At 53.0% G+C, this 24,699-nt stretch overlaps 8 protein-coding genes across 8 annotated transcripts; 4 read left to right on the top strand and 4 right to left on the bottom strand.

Annotated features, from left to right (window-relative positions):
* Positions 1-115: 115 nt before the first annotated feature.
* J4E84_006302 (uncharacterized protein) lies at positions 116-1,357 on the bottom strand (the record flags this gene model as incomplete). Its single annotated transcript, XM_049388893.1, has 1 exon — positions 116-1,357. The coding sequence occupies one exon, from the start codon at positions 1,355-1,357 to the stop codon at positions 116-118; it is 1,242 nt and encodes a 413-aa protein (XP_049243167.1).
* A 636-nt stretch (positions 1,358-1,993) lies between these two features.
* On the top strand, positions 1,994-3,377 carry J4E84_006301 (uncharacterized protein; the record flags this gene model as incomplete). Its single annotated transcript, XM_049388892.1, has 2 exons — positions 1,994-2,953; positions 3,009-3,377. The coding sequence occupies 2 exons, from the start codon at positions 1,994-1,996 to the stop codon at positions 3,375-3,377; spliced, it is 1,329 nt and encodes a 442-aa protein (XP_049243166.1).
* A 1,601-nt stretch (positions 3,378-4,978) lies between these two features.
* J4E84_006300 (putative NRPS-like protein biosynthetic cluster) lies at positions 4,979-6,905 on the top strand (the record flags this gene model as incomplete). The annotated part of the gene is made up of 4 exons (XM_049388891.1): positions 4,979-5,417; positions 5,465-5,759; positions 5,808-6,514; positions 6,574-6,905. The coding sequence occupies 4 exons, from the start codon at positions 4,979-4,981 to the stop codon at positions 6,903-6,905; spliced, it is 1,773 nt and encodes a 590-aa protein (XP_049243165.1).
* A 410-nt stretch (positions 6,906-7,315) lies between these two features.
* On the top strand, positions 7,316-9,151 carry J4E84_006299 (uncharacterized protein; the record flags this gene model as incomplete). The annotated part of the gene is made up of 2 exons (XM_049388890.1): positions 7,316-7,323; positions 7,402-9,151. 2 exons carry the CDS (start codon positions 7,316-7,318, stop codon positions 9,149-9,151), a joined length of 1,758 nt encoding a protein of 585 aa, XP_049243164.1.
* Positions 9,152-10,755: 1,604 nt separating this feature from the next.
* Positions 10,756-12,613, bottom strand: J4E84_006298 (uncharacterized protein; the record flags this gene model as incomplete). Its single annotated transcript, XM_049388889.1, has 4 exons — positions 10,756-10,891; positions 10,941-12,149; positions 12,203-12,540; positions 12,587-12,613. 4 exons carry the CDS (start codon positions 12,611-12,613, stop codon positions 10,756-10,758), a joined length of 1,710 nt encoding a protein of 569 aa, XP_049243163.1.
* Positions 12,614-16,115: 3,502 nt separating this feature from the next.
* Positions 16,116-17,823, bottom strand: J4E84_006297 (uncharacterized protein; the record flags this gene model as incomplete). Its single annotated transcript, XM_049388888.1, has 3 exons — positions 16,116-16,984; positions 17,168-17,468; positions 17,644-17,823. 3 exons carry the CDS (start codon positions 17,821-17,823, stop codon positions 16,116-16,118), a joined length of 1,350 nt encoding a protein of 449 aa, XP_049243162.1.
* A 4,592-nt stretch (positions 17,824-22,415) lies between these two features.
* On the top strand, positions 22,416-23,345 carry J4E84_006296 (uncharacterized protein; the record flags this gene model as incomplete). The annotated part of the gene is made up of 1 exon (XM_049388887.1): positions 22,416-23,345. One exon carries the CDS (start codon positions 22,416-22,418, stop codon positions 23,343-23,345), a length of 930 nt encoding a protein of 309 aa, XP_049243161.1.
* Positions 23,346-23,767: 422 nt separating this feature from the next.
* Positions 23,768-24,694, bottom strand: J4E84_006295 (uncharacterized protein; the record flags this gene model as incomplete). The annotated part of the gene is made up of 1 exon (XM_049388886.1): positions 23,768-24,694. One exon carries the CDS (start codon positions 24,692-24,694, stop codon positions 23,768-23,770), a length of 927 nt encoding a protein of 308 aa, XP_049243160.1.
* Positions 24,695-24,699: the final 5 nt, after the last annotated feature.

Below are 24,699 nucleotides of genomic sequence, written 5' to 3'. Positions count from 1 at the left end.
CGAGTCACTTGCATTGGGTCTGTGCTCAAGTTGCATCAGATTAGATAAAATTCTGCACCATCTAGCGCCTAAACCTTGGAACCCAGAACCCACAGCTGCGCACCATCATCCCGCTCTATATCCTAGCCTGGACCTGTAGTCCGGCGCCATCCCGTACTTCAGATGACCCTGTCGCTGCCTTGCGCACGATCTCGCCAGCCATCAAGGCAATGTCCTTGGCCAATGCACGTCCGCCCTCTGACTTCGAGGACACCAGCCACAGCCGGCAGCCCTCCGCGACAGCGCCACGCTTGAACTGCACTTCCTCCAGGCTCTCTCCCTTTGGCCGACAGCCCAGGATGAGCGAATCAATGCCCTGGAACAATGCTGTGTTCGAAAGCGGACTGGCTGCCGTATCCCTGATGATGAAGTCGGAATGTGAGCACGCGGCAGCAGCGTCCTTCCCAATGATGACGCGCAGTCTGAACTCGCCCTTGGACTGGACTAGCTTCTCGTACGCGCGCATGTAAATCGTCTGGATGAGCTCTGATGCTTCCGTGACGGAGGCTGGCTGCGCGCTAGTCGGTTTGGCCCAGATCGAGCAAAGCTGGGGTTGCGACGGCTTCGTGTCGTCGAGAACCGTCAGAGGGGCCAGCGATTCGTCCTCTGTCACGACGGTAATGTTTCCCAGACGCGAGCACGTCAGGAGATCGTCCAGCACCTCGGCAGTCTTTTCGCCTGAGCCAACAAGAGACACGTTGAGTCGTGGCTCATTGGCGCCGCGCAGTTCGTTACGCCTGCTGGGGTACTCGTCCATGGAGATGATCCGCTGCCCGGATAGGAAGTCAACAGTCGGTAATGGCTGCGCAGCCGGACTGCTCGCTCTTGATGGGGAGGGTGCGACAAGACTCCTCGCCCGCACCACGTATGTCTTGCCTGCGCTGTCCTTGACGGCCATCTTCCAGCTTTGCACAGCATCTGCCTCAACCTCGGGCGCTACACCAACGACTTCGCTGCCATAACGGACTTCGTCTTTGAAGTGCTCGGCGGACCACCTCATGTAGTCTTCGAATTCTTCTCGTAAAGGGTTGAGACGATCCGAGTTTGAGAACTCGATGAGACGTTTACGAGCGAGCAGATAGTTGACATAGCTGAAAGCAGTCCTTGGGTTGCGCAGGGTCGCCAGGTCGTACATGAAGGGGCTCTCCATTCGCGTTCTCGAGATGTTGGATGTCGATCCCCATGAGAAGGATTTCTTCTGCTCGACGAAAAGCATTTTGGACGGCGTCTTGGATTCTCGATTCGCGATGGCTGTGGCGAGTTGAGCTGCGCCAAAGCCGACACAGACAACGTCGTAGTATGGCGATGAATCCGCCATGGGTGCGGCAGTCGCTGCGTCGCTTGCTCTTCTCTCGGTCGAAGTCATTTTGGAAGATTGTTGGGTCAATTTGAAGCAAGTATCGATTGTCGCTTTCTTGATTTGTACAGTAAGAAGGTGTTTCAGCGCTAAGAGATATAGTACTACAGCGACATAACACGATTGCACAGCTCAGGCACAATTTGCAGACCCTGCGCACTGGCCATCATCAGGTATATCGATGCCCACGCTCGAAACAACGATGTCACCAATGGTTAGCGTCGCCGGTACCAAATGCGCGATGCATTTTCGTCCACTGACGCCGACCTGCATGGATTTGTGGAAGCTAGACAGCGGCCCACATGGGGTGGATCAGCCACCAAATCGGAGCTTTCCTCACGCCACCTCTTGACTACGACCCTGTGACCTGTTTTCCTTGCCGGAGAATGGGTAACAAATCCACCTAAGCCTGCGTAATGCAGTGGCCTAAGCTATACCGGATATTGGGAACGACCTCGGTTAAACATTCACGCATCGTATTCCTGAGCATCTTGAGAGACTTCAAGCATCCGGGTTATAGCTTCTCGTTCATTGCTGTCGCATGCTCGACTGTATCTTCAGTTACTTCTTCTTCATTCTCAGTTCTTGTTCATCACCATGGCGCAGCAAGCTAAGCCGGATACCGCGCAGGAACCGCTCGTTCTCAAGCTCCCTCACCCATACCTTACGGCATATGCTGTCGCGAACGTGGCACCTAAAGGCCAGTCTGCCAGCTATCAAGTTCAGCTCTCGTCACAGAGCGATGCCGGCAAAGGGATCGCTCCACCCGCAACTCTACATAACGAGACTGTGACGTTCAGCGACGTTGCGACTTTGAGCCAAGATGCTGTACCGCCGATGGGAGATAACAGTTCTTGGGCGCGCACTCGAAGATCTCCATATGTGACAGTTACGTGGACCCAAGATCGTCCATCTGTCCCGCAGCTCTGGCTCATCGCCTACGCGTTGGTCTCGCTGCATCCCCTAGTTGAGAACTTCCGCGTGCTATTGTCAGGGAAGGACTCTCAAGCACTAGCCCAAGAGCTATACGCCACTGGTCTCTTTCATTCGCATCCAAAGGCTTCCAACGCATCGGCGCCTCATGATGGCCATCTCCTCTTCCGAGGAACATTCTGGCAGGGCGCGGCATCTCCATTCGGTGTTCGTCCAGTCTGGGCACCACACCTCGACGCCGCAGGAAAGCCGATCGATAGGCGGTATCCTCCTTTTCCATTTCAAAATGCGCCATCAACACAGTTCCCCGCTCTCCCCCGGCACACGCAGCATCCAGTCCGTGAGCCAAAACCCGAGCCGGGCTCGATCATCTATAGCCGATGGGTTCCACATCTGAAGGAGCACTTCACGATGGTGGCTCTCGACTACACCAATGATGAGCATCTCCGCCTATTCAACAAGTGGCAAAACGACCCACGTGTCGCTGCGGGATGGAACGAAACCGGTACCCTGGATCAACACCGCGAATATCTCCGAAAGCTGCATGAGGACCCCCACGTACTCACCATGTTTGCGGCTTTCGACGACATACTATTTGCGTACTTTGAAGTTTATTGGGCGATGGTAAGTTAAGATCATCTTCGATTTCGTACAACCTATGGACTAACACATGTCACAGGAGGATCACATGGGTGCTCACTATCAGTCTTCGCCTTACGACCGTGGCAGGCACTCGCTCGTCGGCGACGTGCGGTTCCGAGGACCATATCGCGTGTCTGCGTGGTGGTCGGGCCTAATGCACTACATGTTCCTCGATGAGCCGCGCACCTGGAACCTGGTCGGTGAGCCCGCAGCAACGAGTAGCACGGTGCTAGCATATGACTTCGCCCACGGCTTCCACGTTGAGAAGCTTATGGACCTTCCTCACAAGCGCAGTGCGCTGATGATGGTCAACCGAGAGAAGTTCTTCACGCTGAGTCCATTTACTTGGGACGGCGAGAAAAAGGTCCGCCCAAGCCTGGATGCAGGCGCGAAAGCGAAATTGTAAATTTGGCATTATGCGCTCCTTTTTCGATACCATGTAGCTATACCAACTTCCATTAATGTAAATATCACATGTTGTCCATCTTCCAACTCAAAGCGTGAGCCATTTCCCTTTCCGATCACTTCGGAACTAGCTTCCGTTCCCAAGTACCGCAACCCGGGTTTCGCCTGGAGACGGCCGCAAACATTGTGATGTGCATTAGACAGCTTCCGCATCGCTTTTCACAAGCCAAACTTACACCCGTTGTACGACATTACATTCATCCGGCCGTTCGTATATCCCACACTAACCGACGACACGCACGTCACATATGACATGACCTCACATCCTAGCCACCCAATGAGTGCGGTTTGCACCCCGGCCTCACTCGCTGCAGCACGCGGATCTGATAATTAGCCGCAATTTTTTTATCTGATCCGTCGGTGCATGGCGCTCAAGCCAGTGCGCAACCAGAGTGGACGGCGCGGCATGTCTTCGACCGCATTTTCACGCACGCTCGCATGACGGTCACTTTGTGGAGATGTTGGTGTGGATGCAACACGTAATAACGGCACTGCAGCGACATGCACAGGCCCTGGTCGCATACGTTTCTCGAACTGGTAGATCGCTACGCTGCGCGATGGTGGATGTGGATGTGGATGAAAAATTATCAGATGCACCGGCATGACACCTGGGCGCCTGATGGGGCAGGCCAGTAAATTATCTGATCCGCTCAAGTGCTGGAGGTTATTGCCCAGCCGGATACAAGGCGCTAGAGCATCCTTCCCACTCTCTCCACATTGATGCAGCGCTTCGCCTCATGCAGGACGGACGCCTTACTCGTACTTTCCATCTGATAAAAATTTCTTTTTGATCTGATAAAAATTTGCTCTGCATCAATGCGCCTCTTACTCATACGAGGAGGCCCACCGATGTCGCAGCTGCTATACTCCTAGGTGGTCCGTTTAATCTTATCAGATCAAGATCGAGCGCCCGACCCCTGTCAGTCTACTACCCCGACAATGGTGGCTTCGCCGCTTGCTGTCATCGGTCCCAACATGCACTGGGAAACGAACTACACTCACGGGGGCGATGCGACTTGCTGTGTCGATCTTTGCCTGCTTGTGAGTAAGGAAAATTCTGCCCATCACTTGATGGTGGCCCTGTTAGACTTGCCTGCGGCGGTGCGTCCGGAAGGAGCAGGGCTGAGCGAGAGGCCGGCGATGGCGTGGGTAGGCGATCGGAACGTGAGTGATGGCCCACAGACGCGTCGTTTCGAGGGCTCCGGAGACGGACTGTTTGGAGGGCGAGATGGGGTGGCCTGTTTGTGAGATTAGATCCGAGACATCGGCGAAGCACCGTCATTGAGCTGTTTGTTATCGCTGGGTGCTATGGCTGAAGTTGCTACTTCGAAGGTTCATCGTCGGGTGATTGATTGCCTTTGGGTGTTGTTGTATACTATTGCTTCTTTATCGTTCTCTTTCTACGCTTTCCATCAGCTTAGTCGCCAACTTATACCCTCCGTTGCGAACTCTTAGTTTGGAGGTAGCATTCGGATCGCTTTCCGCATTCGACCACAGTACTTCGAGACGCTGCCTGCGAGGGAGCGAGATACACACATCGAAATGGGGGAGATATACGACCAATCGCGGAATGACGCTTTACAGCGTCTGAACCAAACATTACTTCAAATCGACCCTTACATCCTACCGCCATATCCCAATCTCTCGATCGTCGCAGGGCCATTAGACCCACCACTACTCCAACTGACACTTTCGCAACTACTCCAGCGGCAAGTCGAGTGCTACCCAGACAATGAAGCTGTTGTCATACCCTGGACAGGTGCGCGGTGGACGTACAAGAAGCTATGGGAGGAGTCAAGTTTGCTCGCAAGAGCTCTACTGAAAGAGGGAGTGCGACCGAGGGATAGAATAGGAATCATGAGCGGGAATTGCGAGAAGTACGTTGCGCTCTTCTTTGCTTGTGCGAGAGTGGGTGGTATCTGCGTTACGCTCAACAACACGTATACGGCGACGGAGATGGAGTATGCGCTGAAGCACACCAGTAAGTTGACTTGACGTACGACATGGAAGAAAGACTGACCATAGCAGAATGCAGAATACTGTTTACTACACCGACGATCGCGCGATTCGACAATGGGCCATTGCTTGAGAAGCTCAGCCAACCCGATATCAGCTCCACACTACCAGACCTCAAGACTGTGTGCCTGATACGCGGCCAACATGACAGCTTCATCTCCTACTCTTCCCTTATCGAAGAAGCACAATACATCCCCGAGCACATCCTAGATATCTTCGACGGCATAATAAGTCCCTACGATGTCGCGAACCTGCAGTTCACAAGTGGTAGTACTGGCAACCCGAAGGCTGCCATGTTGACACACCAGTAAGTGTTACCGTATCATCTCAGCTGGTCCTTGACTGATGTATACAGCAATCTCATCAACAACTCCCGCTTCATCGGCGACCGCATGGATCTCACACCAAACGACACCCTCTGCTGCCCACCACCTCTCTTCCACTGCTTCGGTCTCACCCTCGGCCTCCTCGCTTGCCTCACACACGGCGCAAAGATTGTCTTCCCAGCCGAACAATTCGACCCAGTTGCCTGTATGCAGGCTATCGACGCGGAACGCTGCACAGCCCTACACGGTGTACCAGCTATGATGGAATCTATAATGGACGTACCACGGCCGGAAGGCTGGACGAGTGATCTAAGAACAGGCATCGTGGCAGGCAGTCCGGTGCCGAAGTGGCTGATGGAGCGCATGGTCAACGAGCTCAACATGTCGGACTTCACGTCCTCGTATGGGCTAACGGAGGCCAGTCCTACGGTGTTCAACGCACATACGACTGACTCGCTGCATGCGCGGTTGACTACTGTCGGGACGGTGTTACCACATGCGCGCGTCAAGATCGTTGATCATCAGGATCGCGTCGTACCCATCGGCGTCAGAGGCGAACTCTGCGTCGCTGGATACCAAGTCTGCCGCGGATACTGGGAGAATGCTGAGAAGACGGCGGAGCTCATCGTTCGCGACGAGTATGGCGAGCCATGGCTGCACACTGGCGATGAGGCGGTTCTAGATGTGGATGGATACTGTACCATTACCGGACGGTTCAAGGACATCATCATCCGAGGTATGTATTTCTCTTCCGTCAATACAACCCTTGAAGCCATCATGCTAACGGAATATCAGGCGGCGAAAACATCTACCCCCTCGAAATCGAGGAACGTCTCGTCGCACACCCATCCATCGCCCGCGCCATCGTCGTCGGCGTCTCACATCCCCGCTACGTCGAAGTGCCCGCTGCCTTCCTCCTACACGAGCCCAACACGGATAAACCAGATTTGGCTGAGGTGCAGGGCTGGGTGCGGAAGGTGCTGGGCAGGCATAAGGCGCCTGTGCATATCTTCTGGCTAGGAGAGGACTGCGATGCGGAAGTACCGTTGACGGGTAGCGGTAAGATCAAGAAGTTCGTGTTGAAGGATGTTGCGGAGGGTTTGTTGAAGCCCGCGGAGAGGGGGTAAGCACTATGTCACGTGCTGACGTGCCGCGGATGAAATTTAGCGTGTTACGGTTTCGCGCAAACATCATTGTTCTTATCGCGACTTCATCATCGTCTTTGCGCAATTGTCTTCCACTGTACATACGTTAGCTGACTTCCTGTTTATTTTATAACTCTCGCTCAGACTCTTTCCCCCGCTGACAGTCGTTCCTGTCGTCCACAACTTGACGCTCCACGGAGTCGCACAATCGACGTCATGTCGTCGTCAAAGCTACACCATTGCCAATGCTTTGTTTTGGCTCACGCGACGCACTGGACCAATGATGCGCAGGCTATTACATGAACCCGTCATGATTATTGACAGTTTAGGCATATACAACACCATGTACCTCCACGTGCAGCTCCTACGCTCCTTGCACCTGCCGTTAAGACATGTCGCTGTCTGCCCCTCGTCTCCTCCGTACCTCTCTCTTACGAAATACCGCACGACTATCCTCCATACGTCTGGCTTCATATAGCAGAGTCGCGCCCCGCCTACAGCAGACACCGAAATACGCTTTCGCAGGACAACAAGCGAACATGGCGACCATGAGCGGCGACGCGCCAGTAGCCACGGCCAAGACCTCGAGCCCAGAGCACTTCATGTACACGAGCGGAGAGACGGATCCTGTTTGGATTCACCACCTGCCGTACAAGAGCATCCCCAAGTTCCCCAAGCTTGACAAGGATCTCGAGACGGACGTCTGCATTGTCGGCGCCGGCATCTCTGGTGTCTCAGTTGCCTATGAGCTCGTCACTCGTGGCCTGAACGTCGTCTTGATCGAAGGCCGGGAGATACTTTCAGGTGAGACTGGACGTACCAGCGGTCATCTCGCCAACGACATAGACGACGGCTACGCTGCAATTGCAAAGAAGCACGGGGACAAGGGCGCAAAGGCGGCCGCCGAATCACATACCTGGGCGCTCAACCGCGTCGGCGAGATCTCCAAGCAGCTGGGCATTGAGTGCGAGTACCGCCAGCTTCCCGGCTACGACTTCTCGCAATACCCCAAAGACTCAAAGGACCATGCGAGCGACATCAAGACTCTTATCGAGGACGGCGACAAGGCGAAGGCGCTCGGCATCCCCACGGAATACAAGGAGGGTTTCAAGCTCAAGGGTTGGGAGGGTAGCATTGATCAGAGCGATGCCGTCATCTACCCTCAGCAGGCCACGTTTCATCCCACCAAGTACGTTGTTGGTGTGCTCGACTTTCTCAAGCAGCAGTCCAACTTCTCGTGCTACACCAACACCCGATGCATCGACGTGCAGGAGAAGGGCGTGGAGATTATGGGCATGGGCCATAAGGATGTATATGTCAAGACAGCCGACGGAAACACCATCAAGTGTGCCGATGCTGTCGAGGCTACCTGTGTCCCGCTTCAGAAGCTCTCTGTCATCGCCGAGGAGGAGTACTTCCGCACCTACTGCATTGCTATTCGCGTACCCAAGGGTTCAGTCGAAGACGCCCTGATCTACGATTCGGCCGAAATCTACAAGTACATACGTCTCACCGAGTGCGACGAGAAGGATGACTACATGATCGTGGGAGGAGGTGACCACAAAGTTGGCCAAGCCGATACTGTCGCGCCCTTCAAGGAACTCGAGGAATGGACACGCGCCCGCTTCCCACAAGCAACCACAATCGATTACAAGTGGAGTGGTCAGGTCTTCGAGCCAGTCGACCACATGGCCTTCATCGGCAAGAACCAAGGAAACAAGCACATCTACATCATCACCGGCGACTCTGGCAACGGTCTGACCCACGGCGTCCTCGCCGGAAAGCTCATCGCAGACTCCATCACCGAGCAACCTAACTCCTGGATTGCCGCCTACGACCCCAAGCGTCTCGCTTCCATCGCAAAGTCCGCAACCAGCATGATCAGCCACGACCTCCAGATCAACGCCCAATACAAGCGCTTCGCTCAGTCCGACATCAAAGACATCGAAGACCTCGTACCTGGTGAGGGCGGTGTTCTCAACACCAACCCCGCCAACCCGCTCGCCGTGTACAAGGATGAGGGTGGCCAGGTCCACAAGTTCTCCGCGCTATGCCCGCATCTGAAGGGTGTGGTGTGCTGGAATACGACTGAGAAGAGTTGGGATTGCCCGGTTCATGGGAGCAGGTTTAGTAAGGATGGTGTGCAGCTTTGTGGGCCGGCGAAGATGGGTCTGGGGCCTGCGAATGAGAGTGGTGAGAAGATGCAACAGCAGGCTATCAAGGGCTGAGTGTTTGATGCGAGTAGTCCCAGGTGGCGAGTACGGTAAAGTTGCTGTATGAATCGAAGAATCTATTTCGAAGTATCAGCACGTTGTGCGTACAGGTAACAGTTTTCTGTGTCAAACCTATGTAGACCAGTTTATAGCTCCAGAGAAGACAGCAAGCCACACCAATTGCCTCGCAAACACGCACCTGCCTCTTACCATCATGACAGAAAATATCACATCCTCTTTCACTGCGCTTTCACGCTCACCTCCACCCGATCCACTACAATCACACACGTCATACCAATAACAACGCGCACTCTCACTCACACACAACATCCCATATACTCAACATACTCTATTCGAAATCTTACCCACCCATCCCCGACCACCACCTCCACACTCGCTCGCTCTTGCCGTCCAGTCCAGTCCACTCCACTCCTTCCACGCACCCAAAATGGCAACACCAAACCGCGCCCGCGGCCGCAGCTTCCAACGCGTCGACCGCGCCCAAAGCATCCTCTCCGACTCCCAAGCCTCCTTCCACACACCGCGTCCCACGCCCCCACCACCACCCACACGTAGCGGCCGCGGCGTACGCGCCAACAGCACCGTCAGCGACGCGCCCTCCTCGCTCCTCGAACAAGACACGCCCGGAAAGTCCGCGCGGAAAGAAGCAGCAGCCGCAAAGCTATCCTTACACTACCACTTCGCGCCCACAGTCCCGAATCCGTTTGCAGGGACGCTGGAAGCGGGTTTGGATGCGATACAAGCCTGGGGCAGAGTTCATGGTAATCTTGGAACGAAAGGATTACATCCGCTCATTGATACTTTACTCCGGCCCGTGGATAACAAGACGGACTGGCCTGCTCTGTTCAGTCAGATTGAAGATAGGCCCACAGGTCGTTTCCGGTATCTGTGCGAGGAGCTACTTTTCCTCGTCACGCGGACGTTGTTGCCGGAGGGGATTGTGCAGAATAGGGCGCTGATGGCTAGGCTTTATGATAAGAAGAAACAGCTTGCTATGCGGTTGGTGCTGCGGTATGATATGTTGAGGGAGTGGAAGATGGAGCATGGGGCGACGGGTCGCGAGATGCCTGTTGCGGTTGCTTCGGTGCCGCCGACGGGGATACCAGCGCCTGATCCGGTTCCTGTTACTTTCCCTGCTAGATTTCCGCATAGAAGGGCGCGCCTGCCTAATATCATTGCGACGGTGATTGCGGCGCCGGCGGGAGGGTATGGGACACATGGTGTGATAGCGAGGATGAAACATCATGTTACGGCTTTGGACGATTATCTGCTGTTGACTGATGAAGAGGTGGCGGGGTTGAGTGGTATCGCGCTGCTGGAGAGGGTGTGGCAGGTGCTACTGCATTGGCAGTGGTTGAGGCAGAATAACGAGGTGCTGGAGGAGATGGAGGTGCATGGGTGGGAGGAGTTGGAGGGCAAGGCGGATGAGTCGGAGTGGATTGCTGATGATGTGAAGAAGAGTGCGGCACCTGGGAGCAAGAGAGCGAGGGAGAAGGAAGATGAGTAAATGTCGGTGATTGCAGGTGATTGCAGGATGAGAGCTATAAGTAGGCAAGGTGCTGCCAGGAAGACTTGCAAATAAAGAGGTGCGCTGCGCACTACAAAGCGCCCAGTCGGTGGACGCTGCTGTTCTTGCTCCAGCGACGGAACGTCTTGCCTTTCCACCAAAAGAGAATACCAAACGAGCACCAGAGCGTAACAAGAGCTGCATTCGTCATAATGGGCGAGATAAATCTACTACAGTCAGCAATGCTCCTTCATGATCGGATTTTACGAGACTTACCCAACCTCTTCACTCCACGGTGTGATGAATTTGCCAAACCCGTAGCCCCAAAGATTCTTGTTGACGGTGATGGCAACGAATAGCGAGCCTGCAACGGGCTTGTACGAGTCAACAGCATATGTACTGACGATACCAGGTAGCGCTGCAACTTGTATACCAGCGCATGTGTAGCCAATGACGATGATAGCTTCCCAAGGCCACTTGCGCTCATAGCCTATCGCGACGACGATGTTACCGATGAACATGATGACGACATAAGGTATCATGGCTGGTAACCGCATCTCCGGCTCACGTATACCATTGTTCTTCCTGGTGCTCCTTGCAGACACCCAGTCGCTGAGCGGACCAGCAGTGAAGAGTCCGATGAAGGCACCAATCATGATAGCGAAGTTTGTAAATCCGACCGTCATTGGCTTCATGTTATATGGGGGTAGGGCGAGGACTTGGCTTTGTGTAAGGTTGATGGTGAGGAAGCTGGAACATGACCAACTGACGACAAAAGCGGCGAATTCGACAATGGGGAAGGCGAATAGTTTCCAGGGAATCCAAAGATCGAGAAAGATGGAACGGAACGGGTGGGCGTTTGGTTGGAAGATCTTCCACTGCCATTTGCCAGGTTTACCGCGGCCAAGAAAAGGGTCTCGCTGAGCTGTCTCGGACATCTCTAGGCCCGCCGTGTTGGGTAGGACGGAGTTAGCTGTGTTGATGTGCTGGATTGGATTCGTCTCTTTCTCGCTGTCGGAGTGGTTGATGTCTTCCTGGGTAGTCGCTCGTGTCTTCTCTTCTAGTGAACTGGGTTTCTTCTGTCCCAAGTGCTCGGGCAAGGCGCGCTTGAACCTTGTTTCTGGGAACATAAAGACCACCATCAAGAACGAGAGGCCGAGGATGCCGGTATTGAGCCACCAGAAGCTGCGCCAGCCGACCGTCTCAGTCATTGATCCAGACACGATGGGACCGACCATCAGCGAGCCCATGTAGACTACCCAGTAGAGAGTGTTCCACTTCCCACGGTCGTGCAAGAAGAAGATGTCGGCGATGATCTCGGGCATGATGGTCTCGGCCGGTCCAGCGCCGATGCCATTGAGAATGCACGCGCCCATGAACGAGTTGTAGGAGTTGGCCTTGGCGCGCCATATCGAGGTACCGAAGTTGATGAGTTGGGATGCGAGATACACCGGGCGACGACCGAACGATGTGCTGATTGGAACCCTAGCATTACCCATTAGTCTTTGGCGTCTGTATCATAGTTTGATGCTACTCACCAGATGAAGTTGCTAAATCCCAGTACCAAGATGCAAACACCAGTGAATTGGACTGCACCTGCCAGATCGGTATTGAAAGCTTCTATCAGTGCCGGAAACATTGGTGCTAGAGCCAGTGGACCAAATCCCTGCGTGAACGTGGCCATTGACGCCGAGATGATGCATGCCATCTTCCAACCGGTACTCCAATTGAGAGGATCGTTGGGATCATCGCTGGGTTGTGGGACGAGAACTTGGCGGTGCGCTCCTTTGACGAAATGGTGTGAGCCTACATCTGCCATGACCTCCGTGCCAGGAAGGATCTCTGTGTGGAGCTCGGCTTCGAGCTGCCGGCGTTCCTGCATCGCTTAGCACTGGGCGGTATCAATTGTATCGGAGACTTACATCTTCATTATAGTCGTGTGCCTCCATCGTGATCGAAGCAACTGGTGTGTGAGAGGCAATGGTTGTGCTCAGACCAAGGACGCAGCGAGGTACTTGTATCGCGTGTTGTACGAGCAGGCGCACTTCGCGGGCCTATTCTGACTCAATCTGGAATGTCGGTGCTATTGCGATTCGACTTTCGAAAACCAGCCGGAGTGCAAGTCAGACGTGGCTTGCCATGGAGCGCGTGAAGATGTCGGCAGGATAGCACCGTGAGCACCTCTCGTGATCCGGCAATTGTAGTCGGAGCAGAATCCAAGACAAAAGGTCACTAAAATGTGTAGACAACGGCCGGATGATCCTCCGCTGAGCGTCTGGCTACTTATCGCCCAGCCTGATTTCCAACAGCCAGGTTCTCCGCATCTTCCACACGTGAAGGACCTGCGTGCCGTCTCATCGTTCATAGCACATCATCTACGGCACATTTTGGCGCGCGCTGTCCAGTCATGAGCCTTGAGCACGTATTAGCCTCTGTTTAGCCCCGGTACGTCGATACATACCCATGTTCGCAGCGCTGTGATCTCGACCCAGGTTCCGGGATCGAGCGGCAGCGGATGAAGTGGGCGGCAAATGTCTTTCGAGCACGCTCAGCCACGCTGCGCAAGTTCAAGCGAGGGTTAAGCTGACCGCACGGGAATTTGATCGAAAGAGTGATGGTTTGGTGATCGTGAGTGAGGTTTGACGACTTGTGTAACTGCCGAGCCACGCTACTTCGCGCTACGTCACTAGTGCGATGCGGGGAAAGTAAGGGGAAGCCGCCACGAGAAGACTAGAACGCCGAGCTTACGACACCAGCATCGACGGTCCAACATCACGACAGGGAGCTCCTGCTGTTCTACTGATAATATCTTCGTTGTGTCTAGCCTATCGCGCAACCTCACTACGCCTCAGGCTTCAGCGGCGCGGGTCGTAAAGAGCATGTTTGTCTCCAGGTATCCCAGTCCTTCTACCGCCTATCCCTCTAAGTGTTCTGTGCCTCAATCTTCGCATACGAACCGATCGTGTACTTTGGGGTCGTAATTCATGCGGCCTGTAGGCCATGGGAACTCGAAGTTAGCTATCTCGCCGTAGGCAGGCGGACCGAATTCCTTCCACCAGTGGCACGAGCGCTTGCAGAAGCACACAGGAGGACTGCAAGAGATGGTCAGAACACACACCGGCAACAACAGTCTCAAGCTGGAGGGAAACAGGACTTACAAAGGTCGCCGCAAGTAATCTGACATGATTGTCAGCCTTTCAGCGGAAAGGTCGTGAAGCGTGCCATTGCGCTCATCATGCAGTATTGCCTCCCACTTAGTACGTGTGCTGAGTTTCACATGTCCGGACATAGTTACTGATGGTATCTGTCGAAGGTCCTCCAGCGCCAGTGTGAAGAACCAATCCAGTAGTGTCTTCTGACAGGAGATCAGGTCAGTAGGATGGCTCGGCAACGACCGAACCCAAGGGTCGTGGGAGAAGAATTGATCCTCGATACCTACCCTCTCTATCCATCGGGGGAGAGAAACCTGGAAATGCAAATGGAGGCGAGCTAACGTCGGGATCTTCCCAAAGACTCGAATCAAAGCTTGACCTGGCCACTCCACTTGGCGTTGGTCATCATAGCCCAGAAACCTGAAGTAAATGGAGTTGGGAAAACCGAGAGAGATGTGACGGAGCCATTTGCCTTGTAAACTAGGCAACACCTCTATGAGCGTCCAAGGATCCCGAAAATGCGGCACAGTCGATGTCACGGTAAACTTGCGGAACTCGGCTCTTACCTGCTTACAGATGTACTGTATGTTGGTGTTGATCGACGCCCAAGGTCGTTCATTTCCGATGGGATCGAGAGAGTACTGAGAAGTCCGTGCGAATGCCATACAGCGGTTAGTGTACGCTGTATACGTTGCCTGGCCGAAGATTCTCAACGGACTTCTTAACGGGTGTTCATGGTATCCTAGCTTTTTGTGAGGCCAGATGTAAAGCCCAAGAAGCTGTCTGTATATCATCGAGCGAAGTTCGAAAGGCAAGTCCAACAACCTAAAAGCGCGGCCATTCGCCTGCCACCAGCACTGTTGGCTGTTGTCAACAGCACGTGGAGGTAGTGTCGCGAGCTTTGCCGTGAGCCAGTTTCCGAATGAAACCCATTGATATGAGAGCTGAATCTCTACGTCGCTCAATAAGGTTGCTACTGGACCGCATGTAAGAACCAATGAGGGTCGTCGGCGTATCTGTAATGCATTTGTCTTGCCAAGTTCCCCAGATGTATGGCGCGCGAAGAAGGTTCCGTCTTGAAGCGACTCCAAGGACATGTCGGCGATCGAGGTCTTCCTCCATACATCGAAGTCGATCTTGCGCAACTCGAGGAGACGGTCCTGTAACATACGGTAGTCAACGAGCTGAGAGTCGTGTCAGCCTAGTATTCGAGTAACGTTCACGTCGCACGTACAAGCCCGGTCTCGTTGCTAAAGCCCTTACATTTGCACCGAACCTCAACCCAATCACGTAGAGGACGCCAGCTACGGCGCCCGCGGACCTGGACACATGCTAGAGGAGATATGTCTGCTATGTCTGACTTGTTCGACAACGATAGATCATAGCGTATCTTGACGCGAGGGGTTCCTGGGCTTGTACCAACGAAGCTATAGTAGCCGGAAGAAACTTGTTGGATCTTTCGCGGAGACACCTTGAGCCCGACCGTTTTCGCGTGGAATGTGGCGCATCCGCGGCGCTTCTCGGCAATGTACTCGTTGATAGAGGCCGAGATCAATTCCTTGAAATGTCAGTGTCGCCATACAATAACGTTGTATGAGTCAAACTTACTGCTTCTCCGACCGCATTGGGAGCTTCCTGACGACTGGAGTGTTGTGACATTTTGCCGCCAGGTCTAGGGGTTGAGTATACAGCGACTGGTCATAGTTCGGGAAGGAGTGTGATGGACAGAGGTTTTATATACGCAGGCGAAAAGAACGGCCAAGTGTATGGCCCTTAGGCAGCGGTCTGTGTGAACAATTACGGTCTCCCTCATACTGTGTCAGTGCGTCAAAGCCTTCTTGAGACCCAACACGGGTGAATTCAGGGTACAAGCTGGGAGCTTGTAATTGCTTGTCGACGGGATGATCTTATATGGACTGCGACCGTAGTATGAATCGGCGACTACTAGTTCTCGAGCCTGCACAAGATAGTAAGATACGCAAAGTAAAAATAAAGTGCGGATCACGGGCGAACAACGCACTAAGTGGGAAGTTTGCTGTGTAGTAATAAGATTAGAAGAAAGGCATAGTAGAAAGCGGCGCGGTAAGTCTTTTCGCACATTTCATGGAGCGCATTTCGAGATTACGAATTATCGGTTGCTAGTACGACAGTTGCGTAGGACATCTACATCGCATTCGTATTGTCTGAATGTGTTCATTGAAGGCTATTGTAGGCTACATAATAGAGTACGGCCTACTTGCGTCAAGACCAGACTCCGCCAAAATCCTTTACTCCTTGGATGCATTCACGTCATCACCTCTTAGAACCAGGAAGACTCTACGGTAGCATTTCCTCCATCCTCCGCCAGTGCCTCTTTCGTGACACCGGTGGGAAACTCTGGCGCATGCTTGCCCTTTACCCACCTCGCGAAGTCTTTATCCATTCCATGAAATCTCCTCATGCCGCAAGTCTCGAGGCCGTCGGTGATGCACCTCATGTCCTGGCAGACATGCCCATAGATGCAATCGATGCGACGGCATTCACTACCCATATTGCAAGGCTTCCTCCTGACTGTGTATTCAAGCACCTTGCGAACCTGGGTACTGATATCCGAGTGGTCGAAAGCGCACAAGTCCTGGTAGTGGCATACGTTCGCGAGATGGAACCATTTACAAGGCTGTAGCTCACCAGTATCATACTTCTTGGAGTACGCTTGTTGGGCTATGAAAAGAGGTCGCTTCATGACATAGTCGAGGCGTTGTCCATCTGCGTTGACGGGTACGTGGCCGGGAATTGCGTCGCGCTGCTGTAGAAGTTGACCTGTTCGACGATACGCATCCGTGGTGCCGTCCGATGCAGTAGAGTCAACATCGTCATCGCAGCTGGTGGCGACATGATCTTCAAAGGAGGCCTTGTTGCTGATCAAATTCTCCACCAGCTGCTTGCCAACCGAGTGCGAGGTAAGCGAGGAGAACAGATCCTTCCCTTCGGGCTTGCTGAAGACTTCCGGGATGCTGACAGATTTGTATGACAGACGAAGCGACTTGGCACCTGCGCCCATGGCCTTTCCGTGAACTAGCGTCACATTTTGGGAAGGTGTCTGCAGCATTGCGAGGTAGACAGGACGCATCCAAGCGGCGAAGAAGACGTGCTTGCAGTTCGGGTCATGGCGAGCAGTTTGGAAGGTATCTGGTTGGTAAAGTAAGCATTATGTATACGAAGCTGCTCGTTTTATGTGAAGCATAACCCACGCCAGAGGTATACATTGCGTTGCGATGTATGCTTTGGCAAGACACAGCTCAGTGTATACCTCCGGGGTGTAACATGAATAGGGTACGGTTTGTAAGATTATGTATTGCAAGTGTCACTCACCAGCGACTTTGACTTCCACGATAGCCTCGTCCCGAACTCCGATGAAGTCGAAATAAGGGTCCATCGAAGAGAACTGGATAGTAAATTGCTGCAGCGGGCAGAGGAGATCATTCTCCAGCTTGGCAGAATTGGCGTAGACGCGAACCACCAATCGAGACGTGCGAAGTGACGCAGCTGATGAGATTTCGATCAACTGTTTCCTAATCGCGTCGTACAGGCGATTTCTGAGGTTGTATGGTCGATCGCGGTCCAAGGCGGGGTAGTTCTGGTTGGAGGACTTGTTGAAGATCTCGTTGATGAACTAAGAAGCAGTTAGCATTGGCAGTCTGGCACAATGACTGGGACGTAGAAAGACTCTCGTTATTGGAAGTTGTACTCTACCCTGGAGGTTTTCAATGCGATGTATTTGATGCTTTGTTAAAGCGCAATACGGCGTACAGCTCCAGGGTGCGATATACATGGGTAATGCAACTTACTGGATGGCTATGCGCATCGATCAAGACCAGCACATAAGAGTTCTCTAATGAGTAGGACTGCTCCAAGACAACTGCAGCCTCTAAGAGCAGGCTCTTTGACGTGTCCTGGGTGTTCTCGTCGCCGTTGGCGAGGCTACGCAGGCGTGCCGACAAGTCAGCGAGTTTCTCGGAGTCGGCCATGTTGTTAAGGTAGTCGAAGAGAAGAGAGGATGACTGGAGGGTAGCTGTAAATCGTTTACAAGATCCAGGTCAACACGCGTCGCTTTTCATCTTCACCATTCACCGCGCCAAGGCGGTGAGCGTGCGGCGATCGACCGATTAGGAAGTCAACATAACAGACGCGACGAAGACGCTCGAATGGATCGCAGTCAAAAGCGGTAGAAGCAGATGGAAGCAATGGTAAAGAGAAGTAACGCAAGAAGTGGACCTGTCGACCACACGTGAGACTGTATAGCAAGTTTGAAGGCACTATTGAAGGTCAATGGTGGTCGAAGATAAGGCCTTGAAGGCCGTACGTAGTACGACGTCGGAAGCACTGCATATCTTGACGCAGTGCCAATGCTATCTTCAGTACCAAGACCTAAGTATCGGCCATCTTAGCTGAGCAGCTTCTCTTCGCATGCTTGATTTGAATATCTCTTTCTCCCTTTCTCGGCAAAACGAATAGCTTTCCAGCAAGCATATGCAATGAAGCACCGTTAGCGGCTCGTGGACCCTGGGAGTATCTGCGTCTACCTAGTGGGCAACATGGCGAGAGAGAACGGTCCTCAAAGATTTCCATAAAATGCAACGAGATGGCGTGAGGATGTATCTGTTGAAGCGCAACAGAGAGAACTACCCGGGCGGTCGGCATCACCAGCGCTCTAAGATGATGATCAATGACGTCATCACCCTTTCCTTTTCCCACAATCCCAGCCACACCGATCCGCGTGGCTGTTCCTGCTTCACCATCCACATCAACAACATTAGAGTACCCTCTTTAATAGCATACTAGACTCTTCGCGCCACGCTTCGATATACTCGCATCAGTCTGCCCGCGTGGGCGGAATACTTGCCCCAACTCCTCTAGGCCAGCGTAGCACGCTCTTATGGCGAGAGCAGCCACCTGCTCACTACGCGCGAGTGCACACACCAATAACGATTGCCAACTCGTTTGCGATCATCGTACGGTTTTTTCGGAAGCACGGCAACTGCCCAGTGTCATTGCTAAGTAGCCCTTGAACGTCTCGCTACGCCGTTTGATGTTATCGGTATCGCCATCGGCTCTGCTGCGTTGCGACAGGCGCTGCTTCAACATAGACCCAGAACAGTCAAAGACTATAAGAAGGTCGATAGAACCAACATCCCGTTCAAGATACTGCTTGGTCCAGTTTTTGCGAGATTACTGGTGGTAAGCGTGCGAGCCTCGTTTTATTGTGGTCTAGTGCCTATGAAAGCATCATCCAGGAAGAACGTCTCATTTCACCATCTGGAGCACTCGCACCCACTTTGGTTCCTTTCGGTCTAACGCAACCATTGCGAATCTCTGCATCGATAATACTCGTGTAGGGGCTGTCAGGCTGAGTGGCATCTGCCTGCAGAACGTCTCCTACGCTCAAGTGCGCACACAAGAATGTGGCTGAGTTGGCCGTACGGAGTAAGCTCGCGGAACCGGGACCCCCGAGAACGGATATCACGCGCAGATTCCTGTGTGCAACCTCATGAATACCCTGCGACTTGTCCAAAATACTAACCTATTCGGCATGGAGATACAAGGTTACTTGTGTGTGTACTAGCCGAGATTGGCACACTAGGGCTTCATAGGTCAGCATGCAGTCAACCCCCGGCGCGCGCCCTTGAATGACTCCACATTTCGCGAACGCAGTCCATTCCATGCGTCACATTGGCGCGGCTGTCACCACTTCCGTAGTCCACTCCTTCCTTTCTTGAATAGCACTGACTATCCCTATGTCCCTACTGCGCAACATGGATACCTGGTCCTCAAATGTAGAAGACGATTCGACTGTCGGTACTGTGTCGCTTGGTATGGTGGTTATTGATGAGATCCACCTGCCAAAACGATCGCCTTTGATTGACGTAGCGGGGGGCTCCGGAGCTTACGGTATGTATCTTACACGTGTGGCGCTTTTAGAACGCTGATAAACTTACGATAAACAGCAACGCTTGGGAGCCGCCTGTTCAAGACCCCTGCGCGATCGAAGACGGTGGGCTGTCTGGCTCTTGTGGGCTACGACTTTCCCGATGCTGTGCGAGAACAGCTAAAGTCCTGGCGGACCACTCTGCACGTAAACGTCTCGCAGGACAGACTGAGCACCAGAGGGCTTCTTGAGTACGAAGATGATACATTTGGACGTATGTGACTGCCTTGTTCTAGTGATAGACTTTTGCAGCTTACGATTGCCTAGCGAAGAAGTTCCGCTATACTACGGAGCCGTTGAAGCCATCACCAATCGATCTCGTAAACACAAATCTACTTGGCTCGGAAGCATTTCATCTCCTTGCACCGCCCGAGGTTGTCGAAACACAGATTCCAGAATTGATAAAGCTTCGCAGGCAACACGGGTTCAAAAACCGGCCATTCATAGTGTGGGAACCATTTCCAGCAGCTTGCACCACCCAGAACCGACCTTCATTCCTGAAAGCCTGCAGACTTGTGGATGTGTTTTCGCCCAATCACTTAGAAATGTCTACCATGCTCGAGGATTCACCCTGCGAAGGCTTTCAGCCTGGCCGACTGGAAACATATGCACTAGAGTTCAGCAAGGCAATCGGACCGAGCGGAAGCGGAATCGTTATTGTGAGAGCAGGTGAGCATGGCTCACTGACCACTCAACATGCAGCTAAAAGTGTATGGCTACCCCCATACTACGAACCATCGGCGGTCAAGGTTATCGACCCCACCGGTGGTGGCAACACGTATCTAGGCGGGTTTATTGCAGGCTGGAAAGCATCAGGAGATATTCATGAAGCTTCTATGTACGGTAACGTGGCTGCAAGTTTTGCTATCGAGCAGATCGGTTTGCCTTCTTGTGAAGTGAGCGATGGTGAAGAGATATGGAACGGTACTCGGGTAATGGAGCGTCTTGCTGAGTACAGAGCACGGCTCAGCTGCACAGGAAAGAAATGAGAAGAATATATCACACAGGTAGAAGATACCGTTGCAATGGTCGATTCGACTGCGCGTTTGGGAGATGTCTATCTAGATGACAAAGGTTTTGATCCTCCTTCACTCTCCCCAAGAAAGCCTCCCAGCCTTCATTCCGTTACGACTGAACAGATTTGAGCTGAGACGAAGTTCTTACCGCTACCACCGACTACATCGCGTCGTATCCCGGCTTTAACACAACCACGCACAAGTGAGGCTTCAGTCCGCGAACCCACAGCATCACGGAGAATACTCCGCCGAAATCTACTCGCAACCTAGCGTACCAAACTGCATACTAACGCTACTGTCTAGATGCCGCTGTAGAACGGAGATGCCGCTTTAGATTGGAGATGCCGCTGTAGATTGGAGATGCCGCTGTAGATTGGAAATACAGACTTCACCATTCCGTTCCCGAGAAGGGGATCCATGTAGCCGCGGGCTCAGCCCTGCCACCTCGTATCGAGCGCCTGTATAGTGTCTAGGAGGGATTCAACAGCTCTTGGTGTGACGATTCATAGCTCACGGACTAATCCCGCAGCCTCATCATGATGCAAGGCATCCTTCCCCTTCGCCTGCAGTAGATTCGGATATCGCTCGTGATGCGGCTGACAAGACTTGGGAGATATGGGGCAATGAGGCAATACGAAGCTGTGGGCGTCCCGTCCTCGCTATCAGTAGCGCGCGGATAGGTAATCCCGAGCGAGCGATTTACCACCATCTTACAACGCAAGACTATCAGAAGCTTGAAGATGCAGGATTCGCCATTCGAGGGGCTCATGGAGCAATGCCGCCACCCTTCATGCTGGGGAATGCCGGGTTCCTGTACATATGCTATTGCGTATCGTGCAGGAGGCTGAGGAGGCTCAGTAAGTCACGCGCCAGGGTTCCCAAAGGATGATAGTTGGATCGTCAAGCATGAGGGGTTGGTGAAGGCTTTGCAGCCGTATGCCTAGATCTCTCCCAAGAAATTCTGACAGGACTAATGCACGCACACATGCAGAAGTCTCAATCCCATGCGTCTCAGCTTTCCACTAGAGGATCGCAATGATCAGCGCTCTATCACGTTTGAGGATCCCATTGGGTACCGATTGGGTACCAGAAAACGCTACCCCACCGTTGGAACGTGCATCTCCAGGGCTTGTTTTGTAATCTGACAGAACGGGACGCTAAAATCGCCGATCACTCCTCAACTTCCCGCTCTTGCACGTTTGCCGTACTGCTGCCACGACCACCAACGTCAATAATACGTTGTCACGATACGTCTCTGGACGGTCAACACTCATGTCTTAGGCTCATGTTTGCTCGTTATTGGTACGCACTAAACGACATCATGGCGGCACGCATTCCGGTTTGACACGGATTCGAATACCGAATCGATGGAAGAATGTCTTTGCCGCTTTGTCTACTCAAGCAGGCCGCGATAGGTATTCAAGAGAGAAATATATAAATTTGTGAGTTCGTGGCTGTTTGTTAGGACGACCACATCCGGATGTCTCTTCAGAAACACTTCTAGTAGCACGTCTACTTTACGCAATATATACCAACAAAGAGAGCAACACTATCCTCACCACCATCGTAGCATTCCCACTTTACGATATTCTTTCAGAACGCATCCCTGATTCCAACCATGCCTTCTTTCCTTATGAGAACTTCACACGGTCTCATCAGCATCTACGACTCAAATCTCAAGAACGACCAGCCCGCCCTCCTTCTCCTACACGGCAACGCCTCATCCTCCAAACAATTCCGCCATATCATCGAGTCCCCCACCATCAACAAGGGCTGGCGCATCGTTACTCTAGACCTCCCCGGCCACGGCTGCTCGTCCAATGCCCCTGATGTCAAGACTACGTACTGTCATCGCGGCTACGCCGACCTCGTCATACGTGTCTTGCAGCACCTCAGAATCGAGTCTGTGGTGCTCATGGGCTGGAGTCTGGGTGGTCACATCGCGATCGAAATGCTTCCTTGTCTCGCTCATGACGATCCTCCCATGGTGGAAGATGCTCCTCGGATCAGCGTCAAAGGGCTTATGCTTATCGGTACCCCTCCCTCGCGTGGCGCCGAGCAGATGGCTCAAGCGTTCAAGATGCCGGCTGGTGGTCTTACATTCGCGGGGAACAGGAATTGGGTCAATCTGGAGGCTGAGCTGTATTTGAGACACGGCGTGGCAGCGGGCAAGGAAGAGTTCTATGAGAGGTGGATGTTGGAGGATGCGAAGCGGACGGATGGGCGCGCGACAGTCTTCATAGCTGATGCCGCGACTGGGACGAAGGACTGCCCGCCTAAGGGTTGCGATCAGAAGCGTGTGGTGGAGGCGACAGATGTGTGGATCGCGGTCGTGAACGGAGTGGAAGATCAGTTTGTCAACCTGGACTATATCGACGAGGAGGTGAAGTGGAAAAGGCTCTGGAGGGGTGAGTGCTTGGGCTTATCTGGGCTCGGGCATGCGCCATTTTGGGAAGATGCGGCAGGGTTTGAGAAGGTGTTGGAGGAGTTCTTGGACGATTGTGAGGAGTGGGAGGGTTCGGATTGTGATTCTGCTGTAGGTATTTAGTCTACCATATTCATGGTTTCCTCATGTACGCAAGTCACTGATACCTAATTCATATGTAGTTTCCGCTACTTTTTCTTGTTGAATGTGCTGGTGGCATAACGCAGGCACGACGCGGCTGAGTAACACCGTAAGTAATCGCAATGCAGGTGTATTTCCCAAACACCTTTGCCCACAGTATGCAGCAGGTAGTGTCCGCTACAATTCCATCATAATCGTGAGTATGTGCATTGGAACGCCACATCGCATACCATAACGTCCACTAATTGCTGACAACCATCTCGATACGAGGACATGTGATCGCAAGTTCGCTTCTGGCGAGGTATGGATGGGGCGTAACTAGTCAGTGTCCATGGAAGCGCTAGGTCTACCATTCCGAAAGCTAGATCCCTGCACACGTCCCGCCTGATCTACGCATGTCTGATCTAATTCTTACGACCTAGCAGGGCGTAGTCCCACTCCTCTTGGTACTTTCGGAAGAAATCCCGCTCACCAATAAGGTGCTTGCCCATGAACGCTTCCCAATGCTCGCGCTTTTCCCCACCCTGAGTCATGGCCTCGAGCTCTCGCGCTCTCCGCATGCGAACCAACTTCTCCGCGGTCTGCTTCAGCATCTCACGCGGGGCGGCATATTCGTTGACACTCTTATCAGGCCCCTGGCGATTCAGATATGCTTCGGTAGCCGTGCGTATAGTGTCAAAGGTTTTTCCACCTGGAACAGCCCGAGTTATGCCTTCTGAGAGGACCCCTCCGCGTTCCCACTGATCTGCTCTCATCTTCTCCAAGCCGTCTGTGACTTCGAAGCGTTTGTACCATGTATGTCCGCCCCTGGCAATGGTGCGCATCATTTCGTGCCGGTCTTGGCCAGCCGAATATTTGATCAGCACGTTTTTGAACACCGCTAATCTGTCTGCGAATTTAGTCAAGCTGGACAGACCAGACGTTATCATTCCTGATTTGGCGATGTCATCGGGAGTTGATTTAGTATGACCAGCACCAATGGACAGTAGAAGACTGGGCTGGTTGTCGTCTCCCGAAAGTGAGGCAGCTTCAGAATAAGCACAATAGCTAGGGTTATTCTCCCGTATTCCACCGTCTTTCATGCCCACATGACCCTCAGGACCGGTGGCCACTAACATTTCGAACAAGGATGGTGTAGCGGTAGTCGCACGACCGACCTGCCAGATTCTAAGGTCGAGAGTATCTTCGTTGTATTTAGTGACCCAAGGAGGGCATATATCCGGGTCATAGTGATGGGTGTATGTGCGCAACATATATGCCTCGTCTACCTGCCCTGAGTGGACAGTGGTTACGCATATTCTGAGCGTTGTCAGCGGCTTCCAGATCTCCATTGGAT

The sequence above is a fragment of the Alternaria hordeiaustralica genome (genome assembly GCF_023758085.1).
Source record: "Alternaria hordeiaustralica strain BMP 2776 chromosome Unknown scaffold_12, whole genome shotgun sequence".
Taxonomy (NCBI): Eukaryota; Fungi; Ascomycota; class Dothideomycetes; order Pleosporales; family Pleosporaceae; genus Alternaria; species Alternaria hordeiaustralica.
This window is presented reverse-complemented; position numbering and strand designations above follow the sequence as displayed.